This window comes from Peromyscus maniculatus, chromosome X (assembly GCF_049852395.1).
Source record: "Peromyscus maniculatus bairdii isolate BWxNUB_F1_BW_parent chromosome X, HU_Pman_BW_mat_3.1, whole genome shotgun sequence".
Lineage (NCBI taxonomy): Eukaryota > Metazoa > Chordata > Mammalia > Rodentia > Cricetidae > Peromyscus > Peromyscus maniculatus.
In genome coordinates this window covers 85,306,179-85,316,310 of record NC_134875.1, presented here as the reverse complement: position 1 = coordinate 85,316,310, position 10,132 = coordinate 85,306,179, and the positions used below count along the sequence as shown (strand labels likewise).

The window sequence follows — 10,132 nt, the reverse complement described above, 5'->3', positions numbered from 1 at the left end:
GTCCTCTGGAAGAGCAGCCAGTGCTCTTAACCACTGAACCATCTCTCCAGACCCTGTAAACTTTTATTTAAAAAGAAGCAAGAAGCCATTGTTCACAGCCTACAGGAAGCAAACTGCTGAAGCATGAGGGAGTAACTTCATTATTACAGAGCATTTTCTAACATGAATAAGTAGTATCTTGCACATCTATTGTTTCAAACAGATGCAAATACCATCATAATCTATGCACACAGCAGGCTCAGTGTGTCATACGTTATCCAACTGATATTTAAAACATAATTATTACCATATGGAGGTCCATGAAATTTTATAAACGAAAATGCTAGTGCAAGGGGTGGGATCTGGTACTAAATGTAGTAAAAATTTTCTGTAGTTTAAGCGTCTTCTAAACAACCTGCCTTCTTTTTTTCCAGGGGCAGGAGGAAATAGAAAGGAATACTGAGACTTCGCACATTATTAAAAGGTTTAGCTAGGAGGCTGGCTTCCTGGAGAAAACAATTTACAAGGATGAGAAAGTGTAGGCAGGAAAGTGATGTAGGACATTCTCTTCCGGAAAGAAAGTGTGCCAGGAGTGAGGCCTCATCCTGAACCCCAGCTGGCATCACCACCTCAGCAGAGCAACTATTCAGCAATACCTAACACTTGCCCTGGGGCCAGGAGAGTTTCTAGACCTGGAGGTGGAGGAGGGCACTCTGGGATAAGGGGAAGCAAAGCATATGGAACTTTCCTTAACACCAAACTGCCTCAAAGGTCTGTCGGCACCTGCCTTCCTCTCTTGCTTTCTTCCCACTCCTCTTGTGGAATGTGTCCTTTGGTTTATCTATTACTGTGCATCTTATTATTCCCCACTGAAGTCCCCACAACAAACGCCTCCATAGGATTCCAGTGATCTCATTACACATAAGCAATCATCTGATCACACAAAATCAACAACGAACCACTCAAGATTGCACACTTGACATCAATGGCCTAGAACTTGCCAGACATTAAGAATAGTCACACTACTAGGTATGTAGTTCAATCATTGAGCATGTGCCCAGCATGCTCAAAGTCCTGAGTTCAGTCCCCAGCAAAACACACACACACACACACACACACACACACACACACACACACACACACACACACACCAGTTACACTGGCAAATAAAAGGTGGTCCATATCCCTTTAGATACATAGACTCTTCAGGCAGGAAAAGTGAAAACAACACACACTATAACGGAACATGCTGTAATGGGTATAAAGGGACAAAGTAAGAAAAGGGAGGCAGAGAGATGAATGAGGACTTTACCTCACTCCCTGTTCGGCCTGTAATTGGGCACCACCTAGATTCCAACCCTTAGGAAAGAACAAAACTGGAGGAGAGACCTGTGTTTTAAGACAGACTTGAGGGCTAGTGAGAGGGTGCAGTGGGCCAAAGTGCTTGCAGTACAAGCCTGATGACCTGAGCTTGATCCCAGGAGTCCACATGATGGAAGAGAGAACCGACTCCCACAAGTTGTCTTCTGACCTGAACACACACACACACACACACACACTCAAAATAAACAAATTTGAGGCTTATGCTTCTCACGCTTGTAACTCCAACATTCAGGAAGCAGTGGAGTTTCTGTGGCCAGCCTGGCCAACATAGAGACAAAATGAACTTGAACTCTCCAAAAGTGCCACCAACATCAAGAAAGGCCAGGGAAGACCAGGAAAGTGTGGAGTTAAAACGGCAATGATTAGGTGGAATGTGGAATCTTAATGGGATCCTGGAACAGAAAATGGACACTAGTGGAAAAGCAGCCACAATTCAAATAAAACGTAGAGTCCAGTTAGAGATTCTCCAATCCAGAGTTCTTTAAGCAACAGAGAGGGCAAGTCGGGTGGAAAGTAGAGGGAGCTCACTGTACTGTTTTGTAACACCCTTAGAAACCTAAAAAGAAGACATCTTACATTTTGAATGATCAACAATAAATCATAGTTATTAAGGGATTACATCTGGAGAGGGGACCCATAGAAAATCATGAAGAAGATGACGCTAGGTTTTCAGATAAAGCTTACTTGGAGAGGAGAAAGGATTGGGGCGAGAACAGGGCACACAGAGAGGGGCTGGGCTAAGTAGACAAGTTCTGTCTTCACCTAATGGTGGCTGCCAGGTGCTGCTTGGTAATAACTCATCAAGGCATACATTCATTTAAGTGATTTCTGTATCTGGGTTTACTTTCCAGAGAGAGTAAGGGTGCAGCTAAAAGAGATGCCCCAGTATCCAAATATAACCCGTGACTCTTGTTTCAAACTAAGCAAAGAGACATTTGCCTATGCGTTGAATGTTAGCTATTGTTGGAGAGTTGTTGCATTTGTTAAGGGTGGCAGTGGTAGTGACTGTGGAAGAAAGCATCTATCGTTCTCTATCCCCATAATGAAGGATTTGGTGATGAAATGGCGTCACACGGTTGCTGTAAAATACTCCTCCCACGCAAGGAGACGGATGAAACATGTATGCCAAAATGTTAATACTTGGGGTTTTAGTTGTTTTGTTTGTTTTTCTGGTGCTTGGGTTCAAACAATAGTTAACAATAAATATAAAGATGAAAATGGGTTCCAGTCTCTACTTTTGTGTATATGTAGAAAAAGTGTGAGGCCAGACAGCATTGCATCATTCTGCTTGAGGGCAACAGAGACTCAGTTCGAGGTGTCCCTCACCCTATCACCCCCAGAAGAGTCTTCCCACCAGTCACTTCCTGCAGTTTACACCCCCTGTGGTCTCTGAGCGGCCTGTGGGAGAGTTGCCCCTCTCTGGGTACCTGTCACTTAGACTTGACGCCAGTCACGCTCGCCTTTCTTCACCCTGATGTCCCCATAGTCCCAGGAAAGAGTCAAAGGGCAGTGGGTGGGGCTAGACCTGTGAGGGCAGTCCCCAGTGTTGCTGCAGTGGGTGGGGGGAGGGAGTTAGGGAAAAGAGGGGAGAGGGCAAGTGTCAGCTCTTCATAGTCTCATGCAGTCACTAGTAAGTGAGCCTGCAGAGGCTGGTGGCACCTTTCACTGGAACAGGCTCTGGGATCTTTACCTCCCTCAGGCTCCTGGGCATAATGCCTTGCTCTAAGAAGCCTGATTACTTACAGGGTTTGAGTCTTCTGCAGTGGCCCTTGAGCTACCTTGCCGTCTGTGAGTACTGAACCAAGAGGGCACAGCAACTCAAGAAGGCAGGGCCAGACCTGGGTGACGGTCTTATGGTGCTGGGAAGTCTCATTCTCGGTCTTTTGATCGACTTAGATAGCATTAGAGAGTCGAGCCATGGAGTCTTGTACTCTGAATGGAAAGGAAGAGATGAAGCCCCAGGGCACAGTGAGAAAAGACGGGAGTGTGGCGCACAGTCACCATAGGACTGGGCCAGCTAATTCCAGCCGCTCCTTAACCTGCACTGCCTATAGAGGGCAGATGTGCTGACAGGGTTGCCTTGGCAGCACGGCCTAGCACAGAGGAACAGTTGGCGTTGGAGACTTAGAGAAGTGGGGCCTGTGGAGGGTTTGCTTCTTTGTTTGTTCTCTTGAGTGCCCTTGTTTTGGTGATGGACTGGTGGGGTTTTATGAGACAAGTCCATACTCAGTGTGGTCTCTAACTCATTGCGCTCTCGTCTCAGCTTTTTGAGTGCTAGAATTACAGGTGCATGCCCACATGCCCAGCTACCTAGCCAGCATTTGAGCCAGAGAGTTTTCTGCTCTGAGAGCGGATTGGTAGTGTGGAGAGAGAGAAAGACAGTGGAAAGAGTGTCGACTGAGCAAGAGGACAAGAAGGGTGGGTAGGAAGCCGCATGGGGATGGAGAAGTGGGCTGGGAAGGGTCAAGGGAGAGTATGAGAACAATGGAAGGGAGACCCTAGCCCAGATTCTGGGATGGTGGCCAGGAAGCGAGAGAGAGGAGACAGGACGGGGGAAATGATAGCTGAATATGAGCAGTAGATAAAAAGCTTGTTCTGGGCACAGAGCCAAAGTACAGGGATGGTGACTAGCCAGGGAATCAGAGGAACAGGATGAGAGGTAGGAGGAGAACTGGGGATTGCATATGGTAGAGGACAGGAAAAATTTCTGAATGGTAAATGTCAGGACCTAGACTGGGCTGAAGCCCAAGATCGGAGTGTGGGCGTGGCCAAATTCTGCGGCCAGCACGAATTTGGTCCGGCCTACTCTCTCCTCAGTTTGGATCGGGCAGCCGTTGTTCCTTTGCTTGCTGTTCACACCCCTGTGGCTGCTACCAACACTTTACTTTGTCTGGTTGTTCCTGGACTGGAAGACTCCGAATCAAGGTAAGACTCATGAACCTAAGAGAAAGAATGTTCCACCATAGCCTAGAACCCTGCTTGCTTGCGGGAGGGTTCCACTCACCATGCCACAGACCCCTCTTCCAAGTTCTCAGAGCCACGAACGCCAGGCAGCTGGAACCATTCTGGGATTTCTTCCTTCCCTACCTCTGTAGCAGAGATGTGGTCCTCCATGTTGCTAGGGAACCCCTGGGGGAGTGAGAGGTATGGAGTAGCAATACTAATATCATCCTCTCTCCTGGCACTTTTGTCTCAGGTGGCAGGCGTTCAGCCTGGGTAAGGAACTGGTCTATCTGGACCCACATCAGGGACTATTTCCCTATTACAGTAAGTATCCCTTCTCCAGCGTCCTCTCAGCACTCAAAACACAGGCATTGTACCAGATAACTAAGAGTCTCCATTAAAAACTCAGCACCTTGGCAATGTGTCAGCTCTGGCTAGAGCACAGCATGGTCCTCTGTGCTTTGCTGGGATATTTTGGACACTCTTGGCATGACCTGTCATATGGCATCGGCTGAATGAAAGTATCATTCAAGTTAACAAACATGATTCAAAATCTTCCACTAACCACATGTTTGGGCTTCAGAGAAGTAACTACAATGTGATTCTTCACGAGCAAGAAGCTCACATCTGATGGGGAGAAAGGGTAAGTGCGTAATAGGTGCAAGACACGAAGTGATTCTGATGGAGGATAGAAAAGAAATGCATCACAGATGTGGCAGTATCTCAGCAAAGCTTTCAATGTTCACTGGAAGTTTCCTAGGCAGATACTGGGGGCAGGTGAAGGAGGATACAGCAAGGAAGAGGTCCAGAAATGGACTGCTCTGAGGCGCCTTTGGGTAATCTTTAAAGTAGATGACAAACAGTCAGTGTCTGGCTTTTTAAAATGTTTTTATTTTTATTTGTGTATGAGCATTTTGCTTGCATGTATGTATGCAAACAGCATGCATTCGGTGCCTGGGGAGACTAGAAGAGAACACCGGATCCCCTAGAACTGCACCTGCAGGTGGTTGTGAGCAATCACGTGGGTGCTGGGACCCCAAATCAGGTCCTGTGCAAGTGCAGCAAGGGCTAACTGCTGAGCCATCTCTCCAGCCCAAGTCCTGATGGTTTCGAGCAGAGAGAGCTTCCTGGCCATGGCATCCAACCTAACGGTGCACAAAGAAAATGATAAGGTGCCTAAACAGCTCATGGACACAGATGACTGACACTGCTTGAAGCCACAAGCAAGAGAAGAGGTTCACTAGTTCCAGTTGCCCTGGGTCCTATCTTGTCAGCCCAGGGCTGTGGAGACCAAGGTCCAGGCATCTGGAACCCCTGTGTGCTTTGTCTGTCAGGCAGCTGTTTCAGAGAGCACCCAAATTCCTGACATGTCTTCACCTTGTTGCTCCCTGTGAGCTCATTCCCCGCATCTATGCCATTTGTTTCCATGGTTACAGATCCAGAAGACAAAGGACCTGTCACCTTCCCAGAACTACGTCATGGGGGTCCATCCCCACGGTCTCCTGACCTTCGGCGCCTTCTGCAACTTCTGCACTGAGTCCACAGGCTTCTCGAAGACCTTCCCAGGCATCACCCCTCACTTGGCCACACTGTCCTGGTTCTTCAAGATCCCCTTTATTAGGGAGTACCTCATGGCCAAAGGTGCTTCTGCTCATACTCACTGGAGCTTCTGGTCCATTTCACTGTAGTTCTTTCATAAAATGCACCCCGTTAAGCCTCTTCACCCCCACTGCACCACTTCTTTGCCCCCACAATCATAGTGTGGAAGTCAAAGCATCCGTTCTGGAGTGAACCTTCCCAGGCTTCAATCTTGGCTGTGTTGTTTGCTCTAAGATCATAGACAGATTAGCTAACTTCTAGTGGACTGAGCTTCCTCGCCTGAAAAATAGCGCTGAAATGATTAAAGGAGAATTCTCTTAAGTGTAGTATCTTAAATAAGTAAAGCATTCAATGTAATGCCTGGTACAGAGTATGTGCTCAGTGAACAATAGATATTGCTATTAATGGGAAGAAAGGAGTAGAATCAGAATTGAAATTCAGAGAGTTTTATTTTTCCCACTGAAAATCGCCCTGCTGCAGCTTCCAGCCAGTGCTTCCTACGGACATTGCCTTCAAGGGAAACGTGTTCTCTCTGTCCACTGCCTTCTCTTCTCCACACTTCTGTCCCGTCTCCTTGAGCCTTTCCTCCTATGGGAACCCAGGAGCCAGTCTGTTCTCTCTGACATTTGCTCCTCTCCTGATGACTGTGTCCTCTCTGTGCCTTGATTCTCTCTAGGAGTGTGTTCTGTGGGCCAGCCGTCCCTTGACTACCTGCTGAGCCATGGCACTGGAAACCTCGTGGGTATTGTTGTGGGAGGAGTGGGAGAGGCCCTACAGAGTGTGCCTAACACCACCACCCTCATCCTCCAGAAGCGCAAAGGGTTTGTGCGTACGGCCCTCCGACACGGGTAGGTGTCCCCCACCAGGAGGGGCAGGTGTCCCTCTCTGCACATGACCCTGTAGGTTGTGACAAGACGACTACCATTTGAGTTTTGCCCCCCCAGGAACTTATGACTGAGTAGGAGAGATGGGTGTAGAATTGTTTTTAAAGCTTTAGGCCATCTGCTTCCTCTCAGTGAGTTGCACCCGTTCCCAGGAAGTCAGACCATGAACGCTGGTACAATGTCCAAGGCAGTTAGGCTCAGGCTAGCATGTCAATCATGTCCACATCTCTCTGTGACGAGTAGATAGAATCCACATTTGTCTGTTGATAATGAGTGCAAGGCACACTGCGGAACAATGAGTCTATGTGAAGAGCTGGAGTCTGGAGCCTGATTTGAAATCCTGGCTCCACAAGGCTTGAAGTATAGTTCCGTGATAGAGCAACTGCCTAACATGCATGAGACTCTGGGTTCCATCCCAGCACCAGATAATAATAATAATAACTATCATCATCATCATCATCATCATCCCTGGCTGTATGACTTACCATGTATATTGGGACATCATTCTGAACCTTGGGATTTTCATCTTGCTAACATGGCTCCTGATCATTGTTCCTCCTGCATGGGGTGACTGGGCTTTAACTTATGATCCCCCTGCCTCAGCTTCAATTATAGATCTAAGCCACCAGGTCAAATGAGTTATTAATGAATTCGCTCATATAAAATACCTACCACGTATCTTGCACACAATGGGTGATTGATTAATGATAGGTGCACTGTGTTGGGAAATGAAGGGGAGAAAAGCTGGTGTCTGGAGTAATAGGGAGCCTAGCAGTTCAGTAGTCTAGCTCACTGGACACAGGCAATTGTCCTATTGCACACTCAGGGGGGACATGAACCTATCTTCAAATGACCTCATCTGAGGGGCTATCAGTCTGGTGTATCAGGGAGAGCTCTGAGCTGGAGCCAGGAGACCTGGGTTCTAGTCTAGGACCTGCTACTCTCTGGCTGCCTGAAGGACCTTGCCTTTTCTGGACCTGGGCTCATGACCTCGCTATTGGGAGGAACCAATCAGGTAACACATACCAAAGTGCTGTGTTCTCTTTTTCTCATTTAAAGGCTGTAAGGAGCCTGATAGTTTTTCCTAGAGCACTCACTGTTCATGGTGGGTTCTTGTGCCCTTTAAAAAAGAAATAATGTTCTCTGCTGGAATTCCATGACCCAAGGACAGAATACCCTATGCTTGGTCTCCTTCGGGGAAGGGCATTTCAAATATGTGCATCTATTCACATTACCAACATCTTGTGATTTCTCTAACAGAAACTTAGATGTTTCATCCTTGACACTCGCTGGAAACTTTGTGCCATGTGGCTGAGTGTCTCTTCCAAGCTCTTCTTTCCTGTCTTTATCTCTGTGTCTTGCCCTTATAATCTAGGCTAGAGATAACACTCTCATTGGCTTAGAAATTTTCAAGACAAGACCTGCTAAATAGGGAACGCTGTGAAGTGCAAAAACAATGTTCTAGGCCTCTAGTATTGTATCTTAATGGAAGAGTGCATGGCCTTGAACAAAAATCCTTCTAGCATGGTTCCCATGATAGCCTGTGTCTGAGAAATGAGGATTTTCCTACAGGGCTCATCTGGTCCCTACCTTCACATTTGGAGAAACTGAGGTATATGACCAGGTGCTGTTCCATGAGGACAGCTGGATGTACAAGTTCCAAAGTTGCTTCCGCCGGATCTTTGGTTTCTATTTCTGTATCTTCTATGGACAAGGCTTCCATCAAGACTCCTTGGGACTCCTACCATACCACAGACCCATTGTTACTGTAGGTGAGTGCTGCTCTCAGCCTCGGGGCCATCTACGCCCTTTCTCCCATCTATCTAGCTGCATCTTACCCTCTTCCACCAAATAAGAGGGCAACAGAGTGGGAGAAGCTGAGAGCTAACTGGAGTGGCCAGAGTATCTGGCTCTAGAAAAGAAAGGAGGGGAGAAGAAATGAGGATTCTGGCACTTTGACTCTTCTCTTTTTTCAATCTCTTTTGACAGTTGGGGAGCCTTTGCCCCTGCCCCGTGTTGAAAACCCAAGCCCAGAGATGGTGGACAAATACCATGCACTCTACATGGATGCCCTACTTAAGCTGTTTGACCAGCATAAGGTCCAGAATGGCTGCTCGGACACCCAGAAGCTGCTTTTCGTGTGATGAAGAGACTCCCCTTGAGATCACCAAAGCACTTGCTTTGGAGAGTCCTGGGGAAGGAAGATGAAGGAGGCCATGTGTATGGTCAGGGAGGGGACATTAAGAGCTCCTTTCTGACCATAATACTGCCCCTGGCCACTCCCTCACAGGAGTTGTCCCTGAGGAGTTCCACCCAAACATTCTTCAGAGGGGAGCATCCTGAAGCCGCTCTAGTCTCAGGCCCTTTCTGAACCTGAAATCTTAGATCCTGAAGGACTCAAATGATGACCAGGCCGTCACCACTCCAATTTTTAAACATCTTAATAAAAAATTTAAATTAATGTGTACTTTGCATACCATAAATTTAGTCAGTTTGAAGTGCAAAGTCCAGCAATGTTCAGTATTTTCAAAGAGCTGTACAATGACCACTACAAGCTCCTTTGGGAGTTCTTTCAAGCACCGCTAGAAACCCGACACACATCGGCAGTCACTGCCCGCAGCCTCAGCGCCTGGCAACCACTGATTTACCTTCCTTGTCTCTAAGGCTTTGCCAGTGTGCACATTTCATAGAAATGGAACAAAATAGCCCATGTTATTTCATGATTGGCTTCTTTCTTTCAGTATGTTTTCAAGGTTCCTCTATATTATAATATGTAGCAGTGTTCCATTCGTTGTGGCTGAAAAAGAACCTATTGTGGATAAACAGCATTTTGTTGATGCAGTCTTTACTGGAAGGACATCTATTGTTTCCCCCACTATTCAGCTACTATGAATAGTGCTATTACAAATATTCATGTACAATTTTTAAAATTATCTTCTGTCCTCAAATACAAAGGCTTACTTCCACGCCACTGCCAAGCATGATTTTTAGATAGATAGAAGGTATCTTACTTGAGGTCAGTTCTCAGGTGGCATAAGCATTTCACATTTATTTTCCTTGAAAAGATCCCAGGCTATCTTAATCCTTACAAAATCCTATCTATAGGGTTTTTTTCCCCTAAAAGCTATACTCTGAATATTTTCATTTTTTGGTTTTGATTGTTTGTTTGAAATGGTATCTTGTGTAGCCCAGGCTGCCCTCAAACTTTTAAGGTATCAGAGGATGACCTTGAACTTCTTATCCTCTTGCCTCTATCTCCTAAGTGCTGGGATTACATGAGTGTGCCACCATGCCTGGTTTATGAGGTGCTGGGAATGGAACCCAGGGCCTAGAACATGCTCAGT

The 10,132-nt window shown here is 46.7% G+C and overlaps 1 protein-coding gene across 1 annotated transcript; it reads left to right on the top strand.

The window, feature by feature from the left end:
- The first annotated feature begins 2,984 nt into the window (after nucleotides 1-2,984).
- Awat1 (acyl-CoA wax alcohol acyltransferase 1) lies at nucleotides 2,985-9,245 on the top strand. The gene is made up of 7 exons (XM_006981156.4): nucleotides 2,985-3,150; nucleotides 4,180-4,287; nucleotides 4,559-4,629; nucleotides 5,742-5,946; nucleotides 6,581-6,752; nucleotides 8,361-8,560; nucleotides 8,778-9,245. Exons 1-7 carry the CDS (start codon nucleotides 3,075-3,077, stop codon nucleotides 8,930-8,932), a joined length of 987 nt encoding a protein of 328 aa, XP_006981218.2. The 5' UTR covers nucleotides 2,985-3,074; the 3' UTR covers nucleotides 8,933-9,245.
- The last annotated feature ends 887 nt before the right edge of the window (nucleotides 9,246-10,132 follow it).

Coding starts and splice junctions, on each gene's coding strand:
- Awat1 (XM_006981156.4), top strand. CDS start 3,075: ATGCCTTGCTCTAAGAAGCCTGATTACTTACAGGGTTTGAGTCTTCTG. Junction 3,151..4,179: donor CTTGAGCTACCTTGCCGTCT/GTGAGTACTGAA, acceptor CTCTCTCCTCAG/TTTGGATCGGGCAGCCGTTG. Junction 4,288..4,558: donor CTGGAAGACTCCGAATCAAG/GTAAGACTCATG, acceptor CTTTTGTCTCAG/GTGGCAGGCGTTCAGCCTGG.